We start from the raw sequence: 25,647 nt of genomic DNA, 5'->3' as shown, positions 1-25,647 counted from the left end.
CCTCTCTCCTAGCTGAACCCAGGCTGCAGGTCCCTAGAGGCGAACCCTGGTCCAGACCGTGAAATCTGCTGGGACCCGTAGTTGTCTGCAGCGTGGAGTTCTGGGATTTGTAGTTTTCAGTAGTGGCCCGCTACTCCACTTTTTCCTCCCCTTCCCTTCCTTTAGACTTTCACTTCTGTCGGCCCAGCGAGGCTTTTCCGATGCAAAAAATACAAAGTAGGTGACTCTAGCCATTCCTTTGTTTCTCACTTCGACCCTTCTAAGCATTCTTTCACCAAAACATCTTAAATTAAAAATTGGGTAAGCCTGGCCGTAATAATCTATTTGCACGTCAAGCCCTTGTGAAAACATTGTCTGAGCCTGTCAGAGACATCAGGCTACCGATCTTTCAGCCTTGAAGGAAGGGATACAGTGATTAAGCGTTTTTTATGCTAACTGCTATATAAATGCTGTTTTTCCGTTTAATTCTCATAACAATTGATAGGAAACCGAGGTTCAGAGAGGTTAAGTAACTTGCCCCCAAACTCACAGGAATTAGGCATGGGAGCAGAGATCGGAACATAGGTGTAGCTGGTTTAAGTGTACTTCAGTGTGAGTCTCATAATGGCAGGGAGTCTGTTGTTCTACTCCCAGCGGGGGGAAAAAGAAACAGAACCTGGCACTTAGTATAACCAACAATTGTTCATTTAACAGCTATTTCTTGACCGCCAGATACTGTTGCAGGCACTTAGGATATTTAGCAAGCAAAATAGACAAAGATCCCTATCCACTATCTGTAACTACGTTCTAGAATAGGAGACAGAACATAAACAACATAATAAATAACTACAGCATTTTAGAAAATGATAAGTGCCGGGGGGGGGGCGGGGGCGGCGGATAACAGTATAAGGGAGATGGGGTGATGTATTTCTAAGAACCAACAGACTTAGGGGAGTTAGCCATTCAGACGCTAGACGGCAATTATAGGGAAGAGGCTGACACAGAGGCCTTAAGATGGAAGCATGTCTAGATGGAATTTTGGAATTGGAAAGATTAGTGTAGTTGGAGCAAGAGGAGAGAAGATGAGAAAAAAGAAAGGTTTTACTTTTAATCTAATAGGGATTTACTGCAGGGTTTCAAGCAGAGGAGTAATATGTATAACTCATTTTAAAAGGATCATTCTGGCTGCTGTATGAGACTGTATTGGGCAATGTTTGCAGTTGAGACACTACTTACGAGACTTGTAAAATATAATAGTAGCAGGTGCTCAATATTTGTTGTTCAGGTGGCCCTCGACCGGATCATCTTGCACTAAAGTTTATTTGGGGGACATTTGACTAAACTTTTTTTTTTTTAATATTTTTTTAATGTTTTATTTATTTCTAGGAGAGAGAGAGAGACAGCGTGAGCAGGGGAGGGTCAGAGAGAGAGGGAGTCACAGACTGAAACAGGCTCCAGGCTCTGAGCTGGCAGTCAGCACAGAGCCCGACGCGGGGCTTGAACCCACGAACCGCGAGATCATGACCCAAGCGAAAGTCGGACGCTTAACCGACTAAGCCACCCAGGCGCCCCTCATTTGACTAAACTTTAATGAGATCTCCAAGTGAAGTTCTTTGCAACTATTCTGTAATTATAAAATTGTTTCATAAAATTAAATTTTTTAAGATTTAATTTTTAAGGAATCTCTACACCCAACGTGGGGCTCACACCCACAACCTCAAGGTCAGGAGGTACATGCTGTAGTGACTGAGTTAGCCAGGCACTCCTAATTAATTTTTAGTTTGTTGCAGGGCGCCTAGGTGGCTCAGTCTGTTAAGTGTCTCACTCTTGGTTTTGACTCAGGTCATGATCTCACGGTTCTTGAGTTTGAGCCCTGCATCTGGCTCTGTGCTGACAATGTGGAGTCTGTTTGGGATTCTCTCTTTCTTCCTTTCTTTCCCCTTCTGTGTGTTCTCTCTCTCTCTCAAAATAAGTAAACTTAAAAACATTTTTTTATGTTTGTTGCAGAATGAATGATGCCCACAAGCATACATTTCTTCATTTAGTTATATAGCATTTATAATGTGAATGACAGATATGATTCTTGCCCTCATGAGGCTTACAGTCTGACAGAGAGACAACAACATACATATAAATGAGCAAATACTTAATTATAGAGTGTTATTTGTGCTAAAAAGGGAAAGAAGGGGTACTGTAAGAAAAATGGAGTAGAAGAAGCCTACTTTAGGTTGGGAATATATATTTTTTTAATTTATTTTTGAGAGAGAGAGAGAGAACAAGCACACTGGGGAGGGGCTGAGAGAGAAGGGGAGAGAGAGAATCCCAAGCAGGCCCTGCCCTGTCAGTATGGGCCCAACTGGGGGCTTGAACTCACAAACCGTGAGATCATAGCCTGAGCCAAAGTCAAATCAGATGCTTAACCGGCTGAGCCACCCAGGAGCCCTAGGTTGGCAATATAGTAGAGGTAACGTGTGCAGACTCTAGCACCAGATGGCCAGAGTTCGAATCCAGGCTCTATTATTCGTACCATGATTTTGGCAAGGTTATTTATCCTTTCTGTGCTTGATTTTTCTTGGCTTCTATATGGAGATGATAACTGCCATCATATCATATGGAAATGATAAGAATAATACTTACTGTATAGACTTGTATCGAGGTTTAACAGAGTTAATATATAGAAAGGATTTAAAAAGATAACATGTACAGAGTGAGTGAAATGTGACTGCTAGCTCTTATATTAGGTGAACAGAAAAGGCCTTTCTGAAGAGGTAACATTTGAGATTTTAGGGAAAAAAACAACATAAGGAGGACATGCTCAGAGTTTCTTGGAAAAAAAATTCCAAATGAGGAAAAGATGCTATTGTTTTTGACTCTTTAAAATTATTATTATTTTTTTTTACAAATAGTTTATTGTCAAGTTAGTCTCCATACAACACCCAGTGCTCATCCCCACAAGTGCCCTCCTCCATGCCCATCACCCCCTCTCCCCCCCACACTCCCATGAGTACTCAGTTTGTTCTCAGCATTCAAGAGTCTCTCATGGTTTGCCTCTCTCCCTCTCCCCCACTATTTCCCCCCTTCTTCTCCCCCACGGTCCTCCGTTAAGTTCCTCCTAATCGTCCTATACATGCAAACATGGTATTTGTCCTTCTCTGCCTGACTTCTTTCACTCAGCATAACACCCTCAAGTTCCATCCATGTTGCTACACATGGCCAGATTTCATTCTTTCTCATTGCCATGTAGTATTCCATGGTATAGATAAACCACATCTTCTTGATCCATTCGTCCGTTGATGGACACTTAGGCTCTTTCCATGTTTTGGCTATTGTGGAGAGTGCTGCTATGAACATTGGGGTACATGTGCTCCTATGCATCAGCATTTCTGTATCCCTTGGGTAAATTCCTAGCAGTGCTATTGCTGGGTCATAGGGGAGTTCTATTGTTATTTTCCTGAGGAACCTCCACACTGTTTTCCAGAGGGGCTGTACCAGTTTACATTCCCACCAACAGTGTAGGAGGGTGCCCGTTTCTCCACATCCTCACCAGCATCTCGTGTTCTCTAATTTGCTCAATTTAGCCACTCTGACTGGCGTGAGGTGGTATCTCAGTGTCGTTTTGATTTGTATTTCCCTGATGAGGAGGGATGCTGGGCATCGTTTCATGTGTCTGTTGGCCATCTGGATGTCCTCTTTGGACAAGTGTCTGTTCATATCTTCTGCCCATTTCTTCACTGGGTTGTTTGTTTTTCAGGTGTGGAGTTTGGTGAGTTCCTTATAGATTTTGGATATTAACCCTTTATCTGATATGTCATTTGCAACTATCTTTTCCCATTCCGTCGGTTGCCTATTAGTTTTATGGATTGTTTCCTTTGCCGTGCAGGAACTTTTAATCTTGATGAGGTCCCAATAGTTTATTTTTGCTCTTGATCCTTTTGCTTTTGGGGATGTGTCAAGTAAGAAGTTGCTGCAGTGGAGGTCAAGGAGGTTGTTTCCTGCTTTCTTCTCTAGGGTTTTGATGGTTTCCTGTCTCACGTTCAGGTCCTTTATCCATTTTGAGTTTATTTTTGTGTATGGTGTGAGAAAATGATCCGGTTTCATTCTTCTGCATGTTGCTGTCCAGTTCTCCCTTGACTCTTTAAAATTATTATTACAGTCCTCTTTAGAAAGATGGCAATTCACTTTTTGGCTCTGAACCTCAATAACTGGGAATTCATTCTACTCAAGATACTTTCTCATAAGTGGGAAGGAAGGCAAGCAGGGAAATGGACATGACTGTTCTTTATAAACCATAATGTGCTTGAAAGGAAGATGTCATCAGCATCACTGCTTCCCTTGCTGATAAGTCCATGAACAGGTAGATCATGAAAGCACATGGTATCCCCTGGCAGCAAAAGCAGGTGGCAGTCACGACATCACCAACTGTCTGGTTGACTCCCTCCTACAGCCCCACCTCATTCAGTGACCCTCACTCTTGATATCCACAGCAGAGAGACATGAGGAAAGCATTCTTCAGGGTGTTGGATGAGCTCTTAGATGATAGACACATTGGTCATTAACTTTGAAAACAGTATACAGAACTTGCTGACTGTAAAGTGTTCTTTGTTTTTTGTTTTCTGTTTTTTTTAAGTAGGCTTCTCACCCAACGTGGGGTTCAAACTCAGGACCCTGAGATCAAGAATGGCATACTCTACTGACTGAATCAGCCAGGTGCCCCTGGAATGTGTTCCTAGTCTTCTTCTGGCAAAGCAGGAAATCCAGGCTTCCGTTTCTGCCAATTTTGTAGGCTAGTTATTTGTCAGTTCTCTGGGCCTCAATTTCCACTTGTTTAAGTTTTTTTTTTAATGTTTATTTAATTTTGAGAGAGAGAGAAAGTACAAATGGGGAAGGGGCAGAGAGAGAGGGAACCAGGCTTACCCAGGTGCCACTTACTTTCCATCTTAAAAATAGATCTCAAAATTTCCTTCCAGAAATTCCTGAAATGTGATTTCTAGTGTAAAGCACAGGTCCCACAATAAAAATTGGTTGCCATTTTACCCACAGGCCTCTTCCAATTTTTCTTGTTTATGTGCAACTCCAGTTTGGCATCTTGAAATGGAGCTAGCCAAGACACAGGGCCAATCAGAGCATTACGCAGCTCTGAGCAGAAATCTCCATCAAGATGTACATGGACATATGGCAGAGCCAACTTAGCTTTGGTTTTCCTTCCTGAAGGAGAGCAGAATGACTGAATGTGGTAGACAGCAATGGGGATTTTTCTATTAGTAATGGTAACTCATAAAGGCTCCAGGTGTTTGAAGTCATATATTTGAGCAGCAAGGAGAGCTGCAGACCTCGAATTCCATTTTGTCAATAAGTTCCTGTTATGGGGTAGCCTGAGTGGCCCAATGGGTTAAGCGGCAGACTTCGGTTCAGGTCATGATCTCAGGATTCGTGAGTTCAAGCCCCACATGGGGCTCTCTGCTGTCAGCACAAAGCCCACTTCAGATCCTCTGTCCTCCTCTCTCTGCACCTCCCTGGCATGATCTCTCTGTCAAAAATAAACACTAAAATAAATTTTTTAATGTTAATAAATTCGTTATAATTTCAAGAATTGGTCCTCAAGGTATTACAATCCCTATTCAAGAAATGAGGAAAGTAGGGCTCAGAGAGGGTCATGAACTTGTTAAATATCAGGGTTAGATGGTTGTGCTGGAGCCTTGATTTGAACCCAAGCATGGTTGGTTCCCACTAGACACTGTATACTTCAGGAGCTCCTGAGGTCTCCTTCCTTAGCTTTTTCCTCTATTTCCTATGATATAACAACTGGCCTCAGCCCTCCTAAGTGTTTGTGGGATTCTCTGGAACATAAACATAGGTGAGCCACTTCTCCATTTTCAGGAAGGCTGCAGGGAACCTATGCTTATGGAGACCAGAGGTAATGCAGATGAGCAGTCTAGCTCAGGACTAGTGTCTAGAGTTCATTTATAGCTAGGAATAGCATTATACTTTGAGGAAGACCAACCCTAGGCTAGCCACTGGCAACTGAGCGTTTTATAGTCATTAGCTCATTTATTCCCTGCCATAACCTTGTGACAAAAGTCTTACCAGCTCTATTTTACTGATGGGTGACACTGAGGCCCAGAGAAAAGTAACTCCCCAAGAATACTCTCGTTGATGAACATTTTATTCCTTGCACTTTTTGCAAATGTACCTAGTTATTTGTTTTTCTGTTTAATCTTCCTCTCAAGTGAGACTGTAAACTCCAGGAGGCAGGGGCCACGTTTGGTTCCGCATAGTGCCTGCGGAGTTACAAACGCTAATTATGGAATGAGTCACCTGTTTAAGACACCAAAGCACGAACGGACCTGAAGACCGCACACGGAGATTTCACGCCTAGGAAAGGGTCTTTGGAACCATCTCAAAAACCATTTCTAACAGCCGCTGGGACTGAGAAGCTCCTTCAGGAGAGCCCAGCTGCCAAAGGAATTTGGGTCGTCTAAGCGGATGTCCAACCCCCTGCACTTCGTTTGTAAGTCGTTTCCAAGTAGCCCTGGCTTATTTACTCCGCCGGGGAGGAACGGCCCCAGGGACGGCCGGCCTGTTTGGTTTCCGAGGCACGCACAGCCAGGCCGACGTTCCTGGCGGGGAGGAGGCCCCCACCCCACCCCACCCCACCCCACCCCACCCCGTCCGCGCCCCGGCCCCTTTCCAAAGGGCGCGCCCTGGGGACCCGGCCCACGATGCGGGGAGATGGCTAGCGGTTGGCCCTCGCGCTCTTCCGGGCCTGGGGGTGGGGCGAAGGCACAAACCCCGCCCATGTTAGGGGCGGAGCCATAGCCCGGGACCGTCCTAAGCTGCCGCAGGTAATGCGGTTCGGGTCTGGGGGTGTCCGGGCGGTGGGTCTGGCGCGATCCTGGGCGGGAGCCACCGCATCCTTTAGGAGAGTGGGCCCGGGCAGGGTGAAGAGCCCTGGGGAGGGCGTGCTCGGGCTCCGGCCGGCCTCACTGACGGAAAAGAACCAGCCTGTTCTCTCCCGACGCTGTCTCCTATCCTCTGTCGCTGCCACGCGGGGATGGGACTGGGGGATGGGACTGGCAGAGGTAGCTGCAGTAAGTCCTCGCTCACACGAAGTTTACCCACTGGGATTTGGGGGCCGCGGTCAGTGGCTAGCCCAAAGGTTGGATTTATCCGTTCATCTCCCAGAAATCTCATCCATGTTCTTTCTTCATTCACTCATCCCTCAGTTCTACTGTAAGCCAGATCCATTGGTAGGTTCTCTGAATGAATCTGAGAGGTCCGGCGCTATTAGACTTTAGTCTGGAATCTAATCTAGGGACTTTTATTAAATAATTACATTCAGAGTGATCCCTGCAATGATGGTGACTGAACTGATGACCTTCAGAGGGAGAAAGAAGTCACTTGAGGATGTAAATGGAAAGCAACAAATCAGGGAAGGTTATACTGAGGGAGGGAGTTCTGAACTGGGCTTTGGAGGCTAGGAGTTCCCTAGCTGACAAGAAGGGAAGGGACATTTCAGGTACAGGAAGTAGCACAAGATGTGAGATATGAAAGGGCCTGACATGTTAAACAACAAATATATCAAGACTAGCTCACTATGCAAGAAACTGTGGAGGTGAGTCCCTGGGAAGAAGGTTGAGTCCAGAAGACTTTGGATGCCATGCTGAAGCCTGGATTTATCCCAGACAGCAGTATTTTGGAACCTTTTAAAATATTTTATATTTTGGGGTGCCTGCCTGGCTCAGAGAGATGAACATGTGAGTCTTGATCTCAGGATTGTGAATTCGAGCCCTGTGTTGGACGCAAAGATTACTAAAATAAATTAGTAAAGCTTAAAAAAATAAAATATATTTTATCTTTTGATGAGTATAAATATATTACGACCCTTGAAAATGTTTTTTAATGTTTATTTCTTTATTTTGAGAGAGAGAGAAAGAGGCAGCGAGAGAGAGAATGAGCAGGGGAGGAGCAGATAGAGAGAGGAGGAGAGAGAATCCCAAGCTCTGTGCTGTCAGTGCAGAGCCTGACTTGGAGCTCAATCCCCCCCAACCATGAGATCATGACCCCAGCCAAAATTAAGAGTCTGGTGCTTAACCCACTGAGCCACCCAGATGCCCCACCCCTCGAATTTTTTTTTGACATATATCTGTTCTCCATGAAAATCACAGTCATACAGAAAACTTTAGCCAAAAAAAACCCTCTGTAATTGGGGACCCCTGGGTGGCTCAGTCAGTTAAGCATCAGACTTCAGCTCAGGTCATGATCTCACACTGTGTGAGTTCAAGCTTGGCATTGCACATGGCGATCTGTGCTGACAGTTCAGAGCCTGGAGCCTGCTTTGGATTCTGTGTCTCCTTCTCTCTCTGCCCCTCCCCTGTTCTTGCTCTCTCTTTCTCAAAAATAAATAAAACGTAATAAATAAAATTTTTTAAAAACCTGTAATTGTGTCAGTAAAGTTGTGTTATATTTGCCTCCCAAATTTAAGTTCATATCAAAGGGTTGGTAATGCTTATTCAGATTAATCAAGCCCTGGAAATTGGCACATCAAAAGGAAAGTTTTTAAAGAAGGAAGTGACCTGATTTGTTCTATGTGTCTCAAAAGTGTCTTTCTTTCTTATGCATAGGACACCATGAAACTGCTGCCAGTCTTGGAGCCTGGAGACAAGCCCAGGAAAGCAACATGGTCTGTAAGGAAGGATTCAGACAGAGAAAAACATGAGTTTTTGTTTCATTTATAAGTAGTTTACTAACATATTTGATCATCTCTGAAAAAGGGTAGAGACGAAGCTGTAGTTGCTGGTAATTAGACTCCAACTGTCGAAAAGGCCTTCAGAGGAAAGATAGTGGGGCAATAATTATCACAGAGCAGATGTTGATTTTATTAAAATCCATTTATTAGGAAGAGTAAGGCACTGACCATCTGGCATCCACAGCTCCAACACTGTGTCTTCCCTCAAGCTGTGACTCATTTTTAAGATTTTGAGGGAATTGGATTTGGATTAAACTGGCCTTACTGTTTCTTAGTTGTTTGCTCAACCAGCCCTTTAGTCAACTAACAATGGCCTGACAGGGACAGCTGCTGTGTAAGTGCCCAGGGTACAAAGGTGAAGAGTCTTCTAGTAGTGCAGGTTACAAACTAAGCAGGTGATGGTGATGAGTGTGATCGGTACTGAAGGGGGGTGCACAGAAGGCTGTAAGGGGGAGACAGTGCTTCTGAGGACCTTGGAGAGGAGAGTCTCTAGTTTGGCTCTCCCATTCCCACTCTTGCTCTCAAGCCAACGTAAAATCTGTTCCTGGCATTCCCTGGTTTAAAACCCTTTTGTGCCTCTTTGATCTTAAGATAAAACCCAGAGTCCTTAGAATGGCCCACTGGACTCTGCATGATCTGTCCCTGCCTTTATTTCCAGCCTCAGGTACTCTTATTCATCCTTTGTGCTCTTTCTCATCCTTCACATGCCTGGCACTGCCCATTCAGGTCCTGTATGTGCTGGTCTCTACCTGGGTCACTCTTTCCCTCCATCTTTCATCCCTCTCTTTGTCCAGCTAACTTCTGCTCATACTTCAAAGCTCAGTTCCAATGGTGCTTCTTCAGGAAGCCTTCTCTGACGCCCTCCCTCTCACACCTTTCCTTACAGGCTAAGATCCCCTTAGGATATGATCTCATAGTATATATCCCTATATATATCCTGTACTCCTTTATAGCACAATTAAAATAAAATGGGTATTTGTAAAATTACCTGTTTAATGTTTCTCTTCCCAACTGGTCTGTGAAGGCTCTTTGTCTTATTCACCATGTATCTGGGTGGCTGTGTGCTCTTGGGTGAGTTACTTAACCTAAGTCTCGGGTTCTCAGTTGTAAAAATCAGACAATAGTATTGTCAAAGGGGTTTTGTACAGATTAAGGGAAACCAGGATTGTAATGAAGTTAGCAGCATGCATGGTACATTGTTAGTAATCACCCTGGTGATTATAGGATTTGTGAATCTGGTTATCAGAAGAGGAATCTGGAAAAGAAATTGAGACTGAAAATTGCTGATGAGTATATAGATGGGTGGTAAGTTGAAACCATCGGTGCAGATGAACTTGACGGGGTAAGCAAACACGGATTGAGAAGAGAATCCCAGCATAGTGAGGATTAGGAGAAAACTGGTAGGAAAGGAGTCAGAGCAAGAAAACAGAAAAGAGCAGCCAGAAAGATGGGTAGAGAACCAAAAGGAAGGGATGTGGGGAAGCCAGGTGAGGAGAAAGGTACAAGAAAGAGGGAAGAGTCAGGGGCTCCAAATGCCAGAGAGGCCTAATGAGCCAGGGCTTGAAAAATAGCTACCGAATTTTCTTTTCCAACCAGGAAGTTGGAGGTATGTTTTTTGGTTGGCATTCAGAATGACTTTAGAGAATGAAATGAATGGATCCTGTATTTTATTTTTTCAGAGTCCTAGCTCTGGCTTCCATCAGGTCAAGCTTTCTGAGTAATCTGGAAAAGCTCTTAAAATCAATAAGTTTTGGAGAATATTGCTTGACAGAGCATCATGGGTTAGTGGCAGGGCCAGCGGGGCCGTAAGTTCCTACGTGAGTGGCCATAAAGCTCCACCCACCATTTACTGAGTCCTTCCCTCCACTTACAAGACTTCATCTTACCCTTACCAGTGAAGAACTATGGCCATCCTCACTTTCCAAATGAGGAAACTAAAGTGCAGAAAGGTTAAATGACTTCTAAAAGGACACACATCTCAAAAGCACCTGAACTGGGGCTCGAACCAGGTCTGCCTGAATTCCCAAACCATATTCATGAGTACCATCTCATGCCAGGACACACCACTGAACTTTTCTGGGTATCAGTTTCCCTGTCTGCCAAATGGGGACAATTATGAGTCCAGTGCACCCCCATTAGGTTAATGTGAGCTACAAGTAGTGACAAAATTGAAAAGTCAAAGTTTATGTGCAAATGGAAGGGACAAGCAGGGAAATAATGCTTTGGAGGATACAACTTAAAGTGGGTGTATGTATAAGACTCTTCCTTCTAGTGAGTATTTCATGAGGAGTAGAAAGAACACACGGCCCCATTTATTCTCTGCTCAGGTCTCCTGAATACATCCTTCCTTTGGCAGGTACACCTTGACTCCCCCTGGAGACAGCCCCTGTGCTCGGGTTGGCCACAGCTGTTCATATTTACCCCCAATTGGTGATGCCAAGAGAGGGAAGGTCTTCATTGTTGGGGGAGCAGATCCATACAGGAGCTTCTCAGATGTGCACACCATGGATCTGGGTAAGACCAGCAGCTGCGAAGCACATCCCCTGCGGCCAGAGAGCAGGCCTTGTGCTACTGGTCATGACCAGACCATTCAAAAGAACACCCATTCAGACCAGAGAGCAGGGTTTTCCTCTAAGAAAATGAACATCACTGAGAGGACCCTAAGGTCTCAGCAGGCATCCACCAACCAATACCTCGTTTGGGGCGGGGAGGTGGGGGCAAAAAGTCTATATAGAGCCCTGGACATCCAACCATTCCTTCATCAGATATTTCTCTGGGAGATATTGATGGCTCCACCTCCTCTTCCATCCACATAATTCATTAATCACCAAATCCTAAAAGTCTCTATCTTCATCCACATCTGTCCATTTTCTATGGCAGCCCAAGCATTATTAGTTCTCTCTCTTTTATTTTAAAGTTTATTTTTTAAGAATTTTTTTTGTTTCAAAATAAATGTTTATTTATTTTGAAAAAGAGAGAGCAAGCCAGGGGGAGGGGCACAGAGAGAGAGGAGAGAAAATCCCAAACAAGCTCCACATTGACAGTGCAGAGCCCTTTGCGGGGCTCGATCTCAAGGAGCATGAGACCATAACCTGAACTGAAACCAAGTTGGGCACTTAACCGACTGAGCCACCCAGGTATCCCTAAAGTTTATTTATTTATTTGTTTGTTTGTTTATTTTGGGGGGGTGCAGAGAGAGAGAAAATCCCAAGCAGGCTCTGCACTGTCAGTGCAGAGCCCAATGAGGAGCTCGAACCCACAAACCGTGAGATTGTGACCTGAGCCGAAGTCAAGAGTCAGACACTTAACCGACTGAGCCACCCAGGCGCCCCTAAGCATTATTATTTTTCAACCGGACATTACAACAGCCTCTTCTCTGGTCTCCCTGCTTCCAAGTTTACCCTGTAAATGCACCGTACGTGCATTTTCCATACCCAGACAGAGAATATTGTCTAAAATACGAATCTGACCAGGTTATTCCTACATTTCAAACCTTTCCCAACTCCTTTCTTGGCTCCCCCAAACCCATATCTGCTACCCTGAGTATCCTTCAATTCCTTGAACACGTCTTAAACCCTGGCCCCCAAGCCTTTGCACATACTGTTCCCTCTGCTTGGAAGGCTCTTCCCTTTCCTTATCACCTGGCTACTATTCCTCTTTCAGATCCCAGATTAACTGTCATTTCCATCAGGAAGCTTTCCCTGATACTTCTGGACTAGTTTAGGCACTACCCCTGGAAAGGAGAAACCCTTCTGTCTTCTACTCCTGTCTCTCCTCCCAACACTAGTCTCAATATTTAATTTCTGGCCACCAAATGTCTGAGAGTCTTTCCCCACACCAGACAATTCTGCAACACCCTGCTGAGTGTCCTACAACTCGATTCAGTTCTGACAAAATCCACCTGGACTTAGCATCATGTTCCCACAGGTTAAGGGCTCAGTCCCATAGAACTTTCCTGCCCTTGCCCCACTGTAGATGCTAACCTCAGGTCCAGCTGACCGACCAGCTATAAATCGGAGATTCCCATGATCCCTACAGGTTCCATTAATTTGCTAGAGTGGTTCACAGAACTTAGGAAAATAGCTTACATACTAGATCACTGGTTTATTATAAAAGGATCTAATTCAGGAACGGCCAGATGGAAGAGATGCTTAGGGAAGGTATGGGGGGAAGAGCATCCATACCTCTGAAGGTGCACGATCCTCCCAGTACCTCCACGTGGTTACCGACCTGGATGCTCTCCAAACAGCTTCTGGTTTTTTCTGGAGCCTTCTTTACACAGGCATAATTGATTAAATCACTGGCCGTTGGTGACTGATTCAACCTTTCTCAGAGGTGGATGTGGGAGGCTAGGTGAAAGTTCTAACCCTCTAATCATATGGTTGGTTCCTCTGGCAACCAGCCCCCATCCTTAGGGCTTTCCAGAAGTTACCTCATAAACATAAACCCAGGTGTGGTTGACGGGGGCTTTTTACAAAAGATACCCTTTTCAATTTTATCACTTGGGAAATTCCAGGGGTTTTAAGAGCTCTGTGCCTAGAACTGACAGAGATCACATATGTATTTCTTTCTTTCTTTCTTTTATGTTTTTTATTTATTTTGAGAGAGAGATGGGGAGAGGGAGAATCCCAAGAAGGCTCTGTACTGACAACCGATGTGGGGCTTGATCTCAGGAACCGTGAGCTTGTGATCTGAACTGGAATCAGGAGTCAGATGTTTAACCAACTGAGGCACCCAGGCGCCCCAAGACCACATATATATTTCTTAATATAAACCACAATGTCTTGGGGCGCCTAGGTGGCTTAGTCGGTTAAGCGTCCGACTTTCGCTTAGGTCATGATCTCGCGGTAGTGGGTTCGAGCCCCGCGTCGGGCTCTGTGCTGACTGCCAGCTCAGAGCCTGGAGCCTGTTTCGGATTCTGTGTCTCCCTCTCTCTCTGACCCTCCCCTCTTCACGCTGTCTCTCTCTCTCTCTCTTCTAGAAATAAATAAAAATATTTAAAAATAAATAAATAAATAAACCACAATGTCTCAACCACCGTCTATATTTCCATAGTATCCTGTACTTTCCCATCCTTATTCCGCTTCACAACTCTTACCACATGTGATTGTTTCTTGTATGTCTTCCCCACAAGAGTATAAGCTCCTTGGAAACAAGGAACATGGTTATACTACTCATCACTGTATTCCCAGCTACTACCATAGCACCTGGCACAGAGTAGGTGCTTTTTAAGTATTTGGATAGATGGATGATGAATGGAGAATGAACGAATGGTGAACACCATGTGCTCTGCACAATGGCAGACCCACATACGTGTTTTGTTAGGCCCATGCAATGTTGCTACTATTGTTTTAATCTAAGTTGTTTACCAACCAAATGTACAAGGGTCTACATATACAAATTGAAATGGTTTGGCTTCTCTTGATAATTTTGGAAGATCTGACCTCACTGGGCTGTATGTCCACATGGCAACAGGTTTTAGGCACTGAGCTGTCCCGCCTATCAAATGGGGTCCTCATCCCCTAATTTGCCCCATCCCCTCCTATGTGGCCATTTGAATTTCTACACCCTGCACTAGGAATTCAAAGGCAATTAAAATTTCTTCCAGCCTTCAAGGAACTCACTGTCTAGCCCACTTACATTTTTGATGTGACCTATTACTAGCTTTGTGATTCTGGCTAACCTGTCTAAACCATTTGGGCTTTAGTGTCCTGTAAAATGGGGATACTATCTTTCTTCCTTTAGCAGTTGTAAACTTGTTTTAGCTAGAAATCATTTAGTTGCAGGTAACAGAAACTCTGAAACCAACAAAAAAAGGAAGAATCCAAACATAGGAGATAGAGCCTAGACACAGGAGAGAGGAGAAGCAGGAATTGGAAAACTGTCAGAGACCATCTACTTCCTCCCTCACTCTCCAGGGAAATCTTTATGGAGATGTTTCTTTCTTTCTCTTCTCCATACTTTGGCTTTAGCTGCTTCTCCATAAATGCGAGAAGAAATCCAGAAATCTGTTTGAATTCCAGATTCTCCAGAGGGAAGATCTTATTGACCCACGTTGGGTCAAGTGACTACCTTTGACCTAATCAGCTGAGGCCAGAAAGTCAAGGTGTTATAGTACCAACAGATCTTCTGGGACCTCTACCCTCTCACTTTCCACAGCAGAGGGTTTATGGACTAGGCAGAGAGACCCTGAAGTTCTATTATAGAACTTTTGGGAATTTGACCATATTCCCTGTAAGTTATCTGATGGTTATGCACTTATGCTTTTGACTTTTTCCTCCTCACTACCCTCACCTAAGTTTGTCAACTGGCATAAGCAGTTGACAGTTCCAGCGTGGGAATGGAGTGAAATGTTTTCCAGGAACACACCAGTGGGATTTAGCCAACTCGGAAGGCCTCTTGCCCCGCTATGAGCACGCCAGCTTCGTTCCTTCTTGTGCTCCTCATACCATCTGGGTGTTTGGAGGTGCTGACCAGTCAGGAAATCGAAATTGCCTCCAAGTTCTAAATCCGGGTAAGTAGCCAAAGGGTCTTTTATTTACCTAAATAAAGAAATCCAATTCTAATTCCTGTAGCAAAACTCATTTGGATTGTAGCAAATAATCTGTTTTGCTTGCTGGCCTCATAGGACACAGGAATTTTAGCTTCTAACAGAATCTGAAAATAAGAGTTACATTTCCCCCACCTCCTCATCTCATAACATGTACAATTATCAACTTGTTAAAAGCCAAAGCTGAAAGAAACTTCAGAGAACAGTTATGCCAAGTGGGCGACCGAGGTCCATGGGAAGTGACTTTCTTAAAGTCAGTCCTTAGCTGAGTCAGTGACTAACCTAGCCTAAAACCTGTCAGCTGGATCGGGGGTGGGGGTGGGGGTCTTAACTGGGGGCGATTGTATCCCTCAGGGGACATTTGCTATGTCTGGACACATTTTTGGTGATCAAACATGGAGCATAGGTAGTTGGTACCGGCATCTAGTAGGCAGAGGCCAGAGAGGCTGCTGTCCCCTCTCTTGCCCAGAACAGCCCCCACCCCACCCCCACCACCGCCACCATAATAGCAAATTATCTAGTCTCAAATGCCAAAAGTGCCAAAGTTAAGAAACCCTGACCTAGATCCTCCTATTATATTATGTTTCTTTTAGCCAAATAGTGCAAAGTTCTGGCCCAGTCTCACTGGCAGTTTTCCCACTGACAAAGCAGTTTAGGAACATCTCTTCTGAGAGATTGCTGCTGAACTACCCTTGGGAGGTAGACTTGTCTTTTTGTTACAAACTGTAGTCAAAATTTTTTGTTGCTATTTTCTTTTTATAAATATAATAAGGGGAGCCTTGGCAGCTTAGTGAGTTGAGCATCCAACTCTTGATTTTGGCTCAGGTCATGATCTCACAGTTGTGGGATTCAGCCCCATGTCAGGTTCTGTGCTGAGTGTGGAGCCTGCTTAAGGTTCTCTCTCTCTCTCTCTCTCTCTCTCTCTCTCTCTCTCCCCCCTCCCCCCTCCCCTCTCCCTCTCTAGCGTGGGCGCTCTCTCTCCTTCTCTCAAAATAAAATAAAGTAAAATAAACACAATTCATTTTAAAATATTTGAAAAGTGTGAATAAGTGGACAAAAGGTATATACAATCCTATGACACTAAGGCTATTGAGAACATCTCTCTGTACTTCCTTTCTTTTATTTCTCTGCATTTTTGTAAACCTGAGTTCATACTGTTTCAACATCACACTATGGTGCCTTTTTCCTTTTAAATTCATAATTACTGCAGAAATTATTTCCTATTCACTGGGTGTTATATGGAAACCAACTTGACAATAAACTATTAAAAAAAATTATTTCCTATTGACATTGCTGTAACATCATTTTTTTTTTTTATGTTTTTTATTTATTTCTAGGAGAGAGAGAGAGAGACAGCACGAGCAGGGGAGGGTCAGAGAGAGAGGGAGTCACAGACTGAAACAGGCTCCAGGCTCTGAGCCGGCAGTCAGCACAGAGCCCGACGCGGGGCTCGAACCCACGAACCGCGAGATCATGACCTAAGCGAACGTCGGACGCTCAACCGACTAAGCCACCCAGGCGCCCCTGTAACATCATTTTTAATGGCTGCATGATACTCCATTTTGCAACAATACCATAATTTAGTTGTCAGATTTTTACTATTATAAATAACAAAGCAGTGAACACCTTTGTTCAGAAGTTATTGGCAATTATTTGCTTAGAATTCATGCCTAGAACAAAAAGACTATGTAAAACACTGAGGCAGATAGCTCTTCCACTGCTGTCCTGCCCACCACTCCATTGTGGCCTATTCAGTAAACTTCTGTCTCCTTTGTTCTTCTAAGACAAAACAAAGCAAAGCAAAGCAAAACAAAACACTGAGAACTTTAAGACTTTTGATACATGCTACCCAATTGCTTTCCAGAGTTTTCCATTGCTTCTCTCTCCAGCTGTGTTTAATAATGCATTTTCACTCCTGGCTGCCTTTGAAATTATCTTTTTTTTTTTTTTTAATGTTTTATTTTTAAGTAATCTCTATAGCTAGTGTGGGGCTTGAACTTACAACCCTGAGATTAAGAGTTACACTCTCCATTGACCGAACCAGATAGCCACCCCTGAAATTATCTTTTTTTTAAGCTTATTTATTTATTTTGACAAAGACAGCGAACAGGGAAGGGGAAGTGAGAGGGGGACTTGTGGAGAGAATCTCAAGCAGGCTCCACACCCAGCATGGAGCCTGACATGAGGCTCTGTATCACGACCAGGAGATCATGACCTGAGCTGAAATCATGAGTTGGATGATTGACTGCGCCACCCAGGCGCCCTTGAATGTATCATTCTTAAACACTGCTAATTTGATAGCCCCAAAAGCTTAAATCTAATTCATTGAATATGCATTTCGTTAATGATTAGCAACCTGGGCGTTTTTCACATGCCAGTCAACTCTTGCCCAGTGCTCTATCACTAAGATGCTTGTTTGCAAACCATTGATCTGTCATTTTCGGATAGTAATACTTCTTACCTTGTTAAGTTTGACAAGGATTTAAATTAACTCAATTTCTGACGCATAGTTAATGCTCAATAATTGTGGTGGTGGTGGTTGATGTAGCTATAGCTTGGCAGATGGAAATCAGTTCTGGAACCTTGGGCTTTTGACTTCCAACGATGGCATCCATTTGAATAAAATACAGAGAATTTGGAAAGCGTCTGCAGGGGACTTCATTTTCCACCAGATCCCTTTTCTCTCCTAGAGAGTATAATTTGACACCATGCCTGAAATATAGGAAAAATATGAGTGAATCATTAGGCATTTTTTTACTAAGGCCGGTCCGGCAAATGGCTTAGGAGTCCTTTGTGATTATTTGTGCTAGCATTTGACTTGGCAGCAACACAGTCCCAGGATCTTCTGATCTTGGAGGTTGAGAACCATCTAACCCTTCTCCCCCAAGATCTAATAGCTCTTCAATATTTATAGACATAATGACATTTTGCTATAGACATAGATTGAGACTTGTCTCATCTCCAGGTTCATGGTTGAGTCCCATAGGTACTACAGATGCTTCCTGTGGTACTCACAGGAAGGCACAGAAATTTACAAAAGGCACAGAATTTCCTAGGCATGAAATAATTCCTGGTGTGTGTGTGCACGAGTGTGGGAGTCTTGACAGATCTTGAGTTCAAACCTCTGCTCTGCTACTCACAAGCACTGTGACCTAGGGTAAAGAATTTAAATGTTCCAAGCTTCAGTTCCCTCATCTGCAAAACGAGGATACTTTTGAGCCACCTGCTAGAGTTGAGTGGGGATGATAAGGTAGAAGGCTAAGGGCAATGGTTCTGCATAAGGAAGGTGCTCAACTTAATGCATCTGTTTCTATAAAACTCATGATTCACTCTAAAAAGAAATAAGCTTCTTTGTACCTCCCCAGGTAGTGAAATTTTTATTCTCAAGTCAGAAGAGTGGGAAATACCTAGATCTTAATGTTATCCAAGTGGAATCTGAATCCCAAGTCAGCCATTTATTAGTCATGTTCCTTTATTTTTTATTCTTTTAAGGTTTTAGCTTTAAAGTAAATCTCTACACCCAACACTGGGCTCAAACTCACAACCCCAAAATCAAAAGTCACACACTCCACTGACTGAGCCAGCCGGGCACCCATAGCCATGTCACTTTAAACAAATGACTTCATCCGTCTCTGCTTCAATCCCCTTATCTGTAAAATGGAGTAACTAATATTTACTTAGCACTTACTATTTAGAGGGAACTATTATTATTACTTCTGAAACTGTTATAACTTTGTCTACTTCCTTTTAATGCCACGTATTCTGGGTAATCTGGCACATTTAGTTCTCACCTCTAGCGGGGATGCATTTTAGCAGATGCTGGGCTCCTCTGAATGGGCACAGGGCAGGGTAGTCAGCAACGTAGAAGAGCGTTCAGAGAGGATGTTTGAAGGAAAGCCTCCAAAATCAAATCGACCTCATTCTTAATTGTGTCTGTGACTTTTCAGTCTTGGGATTTGCCTCTTTCAAGGAAAATTCTTTAAAAAAATTTTTTTTTAATGTTTTATTTATTTCTGGGAGAGGGGAGACAGCGTGAGCAGGGGAGGGTCAGAGAGAGAGGGAGACACAGAATTCGAAACAAGCTCCAGGCTCTGAGCTCTTAACCAACTGAGCCACCCAGGCGCCCCCTTTCAGGGAAAATTCTAAGTATCTAAATATCACCTGCTACCCCTCCTTGACTTTGGTGGCACAAGAACCCTACCTAGGCCTTTGCTGTCCCCTTTGGGGTTAGGGATATGGAAGGTAATCCTGCCTGGCCTCAGAGTCAAGATAAGAGGCCCATCAGCCTGGATAATTTAGGTGCCTGCTTTCTCTCTCTGAACCAGAAACCAGGACTTGGACCACGCCAGAGGTGACCAGCCCCCCGCCGTGCCCAAGGACATTCCACACATCATCTGCAGCCATTGGAAACCAGCTGTACGTCTTTGGGGGAGGAGAGAGAGGCGCCCAGCCGGTGCAGGATGTGAAGCTGCATGTGTTTGACGCAAGTATGGACTGGCGGGCACCCTAGGGTTGCCACTTACCAGGTCAGAGCCACATTGGCCTATAGCTTACCAGATGTAGGATGAAGAGGTTAGAAAATGACACTTTAGGGGTGCCTGAGTGGCTCATTTGGTTGAGCGTCTGACTTCGGCTCAGGTCATGATCTCACGGTTCGTGGGTTCGAGCCCTGCGTCAGGCTCTGTGCTGATAGCTCAGAGCCTGGAGCCTGTTTCAGATTCTGTGTCTCCCTCTCTCTCTGACCTTCCCCTGCTCATGTTGTCTCTGTCTCTCTCTCAAAAATTAAAAATTAAAAATTAAAAATTAAAAAAAAAAGAAAATGACACTTTGGGGGCACCTGGGTGGCTCAGTCAGTTAAGCATCCGACTTCAGCTCAGGTCATGATCTCGCAGTTCATAGGTTCGAGCCCCGCATCAGGTTCTGTGCTGGCAGCTCAGAGCCTGGAGCCTGTTTCAGATTCTGTGTCTCCCTCTCTCTCTGCCCCTCCCCTGCTCAAAAATAAATAAACTATAAAAAAAAATTTTTTTTAAACATTTAGAATTGTGAGCCCCCTGGTCAAGTTTTTGTATAAGGAGCATTTATTTGCGTTTCTTCCGCTTACTAGCAGGCATTTATGAATAGTAATTTCATACAAACAACATGTAACAAAAGTAGTTTTCATGTGTATTTTTCATGAGAGATGTAGCCTTTTTTGAAAAGATGCAATAAGCAAAATTTCAAACTTACAAAGTGAAATTGGAAGAATGGAGATGCATCACAGTATGACTTTTCTCTTTTCAGAAAGAATGGTGTTTGCAATTCTTTTAAAGCAGTTTTTATTTATAAAAACATTTTTTAAGTTTATTTATTTTGAGAGAGTGAGAGTAGGACAGGGGCAGAGAGGGAGAGAGAGAATTTCAAGCAGGTTCTGCACGTGTGAGTAGAGCATCTTATGTGGGGCTCGAACTCACAAACTTTGAGATCACAGTGACTCTTAATCTCGCGGTTGTAAGTTCAAGTCCCATATTAGGGGTAGAGCTTACTTACTTAATTTTTTTTTTAAATAGTCGAGATAATTCTATATGTAATATTTGTATCCTGTATTTTTCACTTAAGTACACTTTCACTTAACTACACCTGTGATCATGAAGTCTTCAACAATTATATTTATTTAGTTAGTTTGTTTGTTTGTATTAAGCAGGCTCCATGCCCAACGTGGGACTTGAACTCATGACCCTGAGATTGAGTCACATGCTCTACCAATGGAGCCAGCGGGGCACCCCAATGTTTAACTTTTTTTTTTTTTGCCTTTTTTTTTTAAAGTTTATTTATTGGAGAGAGAGAGAGAGGTGGTAAGCAGGGAAGGGGAGAGAGAGAATCCCAAGCAGGTTCCTCACTACCAGTGCAGACCCTGACACGGGGGCTCGAACTGGTGAACCTGTAAGATCATGACCTGAGAGGATATCAAGAGCCATAAGCTCAACTAACTGAGCCACTCAGGCACCCCTCCAATGTTCAACATTTTAAATAAATGCATTGTATTCCATCATGACTGTAGCAATAACAACTATTCACTTGTCTGTGTACTTAAGCTATTTTCAATTCTTTATAACAAACAATGCTGTGATGAACGTGTTTGTGTATAAACCTTTTTCAGATTATTCCTTTGAACGGTGGGGCCCCGTGCACGACCTTCAGGCATGCCACATGCAGTAATTCTCACACTCTCATGTATTGAATACTTTCTCTGTGTTTATCTCATTTGATCCATACTTCAACCCTGAGAAGTAGGTATTATCTTTATCCCCATTTTACAACTGTAGATTCTAGAGCTTAGAGAATTAACTGGTGCAAGACCACAAAGTTATTCGGTGAAATGAGCCAGTTTTTTTCCCCACACTTCCAGCAAGTTAATTAAGGGTATTGTCTTGGGAAAAAAAGTCTCTAAAGTCCTCTCACAGAAGAAGCAGACTATTTTTTAAATTTTGCTGCAGTTCCAGGTTGAAGCTTAAAAGAGGTCTTTTTAAATTCAAAGCAAGGAATGGTTTCCTAATGCCTGGTAGAAGGGGCATGCCTGGTAGGTAGTGAATTCTCCGGCCCTGGAAGTGTCCGAGCAGAGGCTATAAGGCTGTAGAAGGAAGGAGGCCTGGATTGAGTTGGCAACTTGGAGTGAATGACCCCAGGTCACTTTCTGCTTTCAGGGTCTCTGCTTGTTGAGGAGTGAAGCTTGGGTGTATTTCTCATGTCCCTGCTTCAACGCTTTTTCTTTTTTTTTTCTTTTTTTAAAAACTTTTTTATTTATTTCTGAGAGATAGAGACAGCGTGAGCAGGGGAGGGTCAGAGAGAGAGGGAGACACAGAATCCGAAACAGGCTCCAGGCTCTGAGCTAGCTGTCAGCACAGAGCCTGATGGGCTCAAACCACCAATCGTGAGATCATGACCTGAGCCGAAGTCGGATGCTCAACTGACTGAGCCATCCAGGTGCCCCGCTTCAACACTTTTTTCATCTGATGTCAATGAATTTGTTTTTCTAGACACTCTGACCTGGTCACAGCCAGAGACACTTGGAAAACCTCCATCCCCCCGGCATGGTCATGTGATGGTGGCAGCAGGGACAAAGCTCTTCATCCATGGAGGTTTGGCAGGGGACACATTCTATGATGATCTCCATTGCATTGATATAAGTAAGTAGGGTAGAGGGCATGGGTGCATGCCTGCTTAAAATGAAATAAAATATGCTTTGATACAATATAGCCTTGCTCTTAAGTGTGGGTAACTTGATCAGCCAGCAGAATTTTGGCTAGATTTCTGGCAAATGTGCCCTGAATAATAATAAATAATACCAATGAAAGCAATTCTTCTGAGTACTTCCTATGTACCAGCCATTAGTTATCTCTTACGTCTCCAACAGCCCCGCTCTTTCATTAAACTTCGTTATGCTTTGTGTCCCCTGACTGGCATTAGCCATTAACCCTCTGCCCATGAGGGACATGAACAACTCAGAGTGTGTCTGGAGGTTGGTGACCAGAATGGTAAATAACATCCAGAAGAGGAGAGTTGGGGAGAACGTGAGAATTGTCTTTAAGTGTCTGAGGGCTGTCGTGTCTTAGAGATCCTAGACGCATTCTGTGTCATTCTTTTATTAGACGATGAGCTCCCTTAGGGCAGAGGCCTTTTCTGTTTCCCCAGTATGTTTCCAGCACTTAACAGAGTGTCTGGCAGATTGCAGGTGATGAGTGTGTATCTTAGGCAGATGGACAAGCAAATGAACATATTCTGCATTGCTCCAGACTGTAAGAATTGGAGCCGTGGGCAGAAGGCATGAGAACTGCTATGCAGTGTATCGGGTACCTTGCCCAACAATGAATTCTGTGGGTTGGTGACATCTGAGGCCAAGTGACACTGGCTGGGATTCTTATATTGGCTGGAGTTTTGGCTAGGCTGAGTGATTCTCCCTTCCAACCCTGAGATGCTGGGCCCTTGCCTTGAAGTGGCAGATGGAAAACATCTTCACAGAAACGTTCCCTGCGGCAGTCAGCTGGGGTTTTAATGCTTATTTTTAAAAAAAGAAAGAAAAAGAAAAAGGAAGAAATTTTAAAATAATAAAAATATAAATAAATAAAGTCCTGGGGTGCCTGGGTGGCTCAATCGGTTAAGCATCCAACCCTGGATTTCAGCTCAAGTAATGATCTCACCAATCACGGGATCAAATCTGCAAGGCAGATAGCAAATCGCTAAGCCTGCTTGGGTTTCACTGCCTCCCTCAGTCTCTGGTGCTCCCCTACTCACGTGTACTCATGCGCCCACACACTCTCTTTCTCAAAATTAACTTAAAAAGAAAAAAGAAAAGAAAGTTCTATTTCCTTGTGTTGAAGAACTACTTCCTGGTTATTTTTCTTCCTTTCCTACTCTGGTGATTCTCTAAGCCTAAATTCCAATAATATCTTCAGTAATTTCAATGTTTGTTTGGAAAGATGCAAGATCCTTGCATAAATAGGTTGGGAGTAGGTGCTCGAGGCAGCACATGACAGTGCAGAGAACACAGGTTCTAGAATCAGACCTGAGTATCGTGCTAACTGTGCTTCTTCTAGCTGTGGGATCTCAGACAAGTCTCTCCCTCTTTGTTTCCTCACGAACTTGACAATAAACTATAAAAAACAAAATTCTGTTTCCTCAATGGTAAGAAAGAGGGTAGGTAGAAGTAATAGCAGTTTCATAGGGCTGTTATGAGAATTAAGCAAGCAAGATATTTAGTGTCTAGCCAGCACTCACGAAGTTGCTAAGGAACTGCTAACATTTAAAATGCACACACGCAGACATGGAACCCCCCTCCTCTGAGCTCCCCTATAGTAAATGGTGACAGTCACCAAAGATCGTATCACTTAGTGTGCTCCAAAGACCACTTACGTCTGAATCACCTGAGATGCTTGTTAAAACTATAGATTACTGAGCCTCTCCTCCCTCCCTGGACTCCCCAAAGAATCTCGAGCTCCCCCAAGTGATTTCTGTGCACAATAAACCTAGTTTTAATACCTGTCAGAGTGCTTGGTGATGGAGTTTCAGTGATTGGTTTGCATACTACAAGTAAGGTTGAATCTAGATTCTAGGCCATGTTGTACCCACTCTCTTTCTCTTGGCAGGTGACATGAAATGGCAGCAGCTAACTCCCACTGGGGCATCTCCCGCAGCCTGTGCTGCACACTCAGCTGTGGCTGTGGGGAAACATCTGTACATGTTTGGAGGGATGACTCCCACAGGCGCACTGGACGTGATGTACCAGTATCACATAGGTGAGTAGGTGTTCACTGTGGATCTTTAAACTAAGGTGACCATTCTTTGAAAAGTATCACAGTGCTTTGGTTTTTCATTTTGGTCCCTCCACATCTAAATCTAAAGGAATGAGGGGCGCCCGGGGGCTCTATGGGTTAAGTGTCTGACTCTTGATTTTAGCTCAGGTCATGATCTCAAAGTTTCAGGAGTTTGAGCCCCGTATCAGGCTCTGCACCAACACCACAGAGCCTGCTTGAGATTCTTCCTCTCTTCCTCTGCCGGTCCCTGCTTGCAGCCTCTCTCAAATTAAAAAAAAAAAACAAAAAAAAACAAAAAAAACCCTAAAAATTATCCCTCTTCCTTAGCCTCAGCCCCTCCCCTGCACACATGTATACACTCTCTCTCAAAAAAACAAATCCAAAAAATGAACACCAAACTTCTAGGAATGACATCATGAAAGCAGTAACTCTGCCAGTAGATTTTTTTTCATTATTTGTTAGGACTTAGTGACAACAGCCAATCACTAAGCATTTCTGGAAATTTCTTAACACAAAGCCTTTGTGTATTTTGTTTTTTCTCTGACATAGAAAAGCAGCATTGGACCTTGCTTAAATTTGATACTGTTCTCCCCCCTGGACGATTGGATCATTCCATGTGTGTCATTCCATGGCCAGTGATGTGTACTTCTGAGAAAGAAGATTCAAATGCTCTCCCTCTGAACTGTGACGTTGAGAAAGGGGATTCCACTGACAAAGGAGAGACGCAAGGTGGTAACTCACATGAGCAAAGTCAGACTGACACACTGCTCTGTTTTGTGTTCGGTGGGATGAATACAGAAGGGGAAATCTATAGTGACTGTGTTGTGACTGTAGTTGACTAATAAATCCCACATTTTTATTAAATGACAATTTTTCAGAGAAGTTCAATGAAACCTTAGCTATTTTATACCTCTAAAGTATTTTCTGCGCTATATATCCCTCTTGCTCTTACCTAATTTGGTAGATGAAGAAACAGAGAACCCAATGCAAAAACCTCTATTATATAAAGGGTTTTACCAGCAACACAACCTAGGTGGGGTGATTGATAGGTCAAGAATATTGATCACAAAAATGTTGCAAAATTA

General features: G+C 43.6%; 1 protein-coding gene across 2 annotated transcripts; it reads left to right on the top strand.

Moving 5' to 3' along the window:
* The first annotated feature begins 181 nt into the window (after positions 1–181).
* On the top strand, positions 182–25,432 carry RABEPK (Rab9 effector protein with kelch motifs). 2 transcript variants are annotated; one of them, XM_039238982.1, is made up of 9 exons: positions 182–216; positions 6,207–6,487; positions 8,601–8,659; positions 11,082–11,239; positions 15,087–15,239; positions 19,601–19,762; positions 22,289–22,438; positions 24,395–24,544; positions 25,112–25,432. In XM_039238982.1, the coding sequence occupies exons 3-9, from the start codon at positions 8,607–8,609 to the stop codon at positions 25,402–25,404; spliced, it is 1,119 nt and encodes a 372-aa protein (XP_039094913.1). In that variant the 5' UTR covers positions 182–216; positions 6,207–6,487; positions 8,601–8,606; the 3' UTR covers positions 25,405–25,432. The 2 variants fall into 2 exon arrangements, with proteins under 2 accessions (XP_039094913.1, XP_039094912.1); XM_039238981.1 differs by lacking the exons at positions 182–216; positions 6,207–6,487 and adding an exon at positions 6,745–6,821.
* The last annotated feature ends 215 nt before the right edge of the window (positions 25,433–25,647 follow it).

The sequence above is a fragment of the Hyaena hyaena genome, unplaced genomic scaffold (assembly GCF_003009895.1).
Source record: "Hyaena hyaena isolate Hyena2069 unplaced genomic scaffold, ASM300989v1 scaffold_151, whole genome shotgun sequence".
Lineage (NCBI taxonomy): Eukaryota > Metazoa > Chordata > Mammalia > Carnivora > Hyaenidae > Hyaena > Hyaena hyaena.
The sequence above is the reverse complement of the archived record's forward strand: the minus strand, read 5'-3'. Positions and strand labels throughout refer to the sequence as shown.

Excerpts from the sequence above, each read along its gene's own strand:
- RABEPK (XM_039238982.1), top strand. The coding sequence starts at position 8,607 with ATGAAACTGCTGCCAGTCTTGGAGCCTGGAGACAAGCCCAGGAAAGCA. Across the intron at positions 8,660-11,081 it reads AAGCCCAGGAAAGCAACATG|GTACACCTTGACTCCCCCTG; the intron begins GTCTGTAAGGAA and ends TTCCTTTGGCAG. Across the intron at positions 19,763-22,288 it reads GCTGCATGTGTTTGACGCAA|ACACTCTGACCTGGTCACAG; the intron begins GTATGGACTGGC and ends TTGTTTTTCTAG.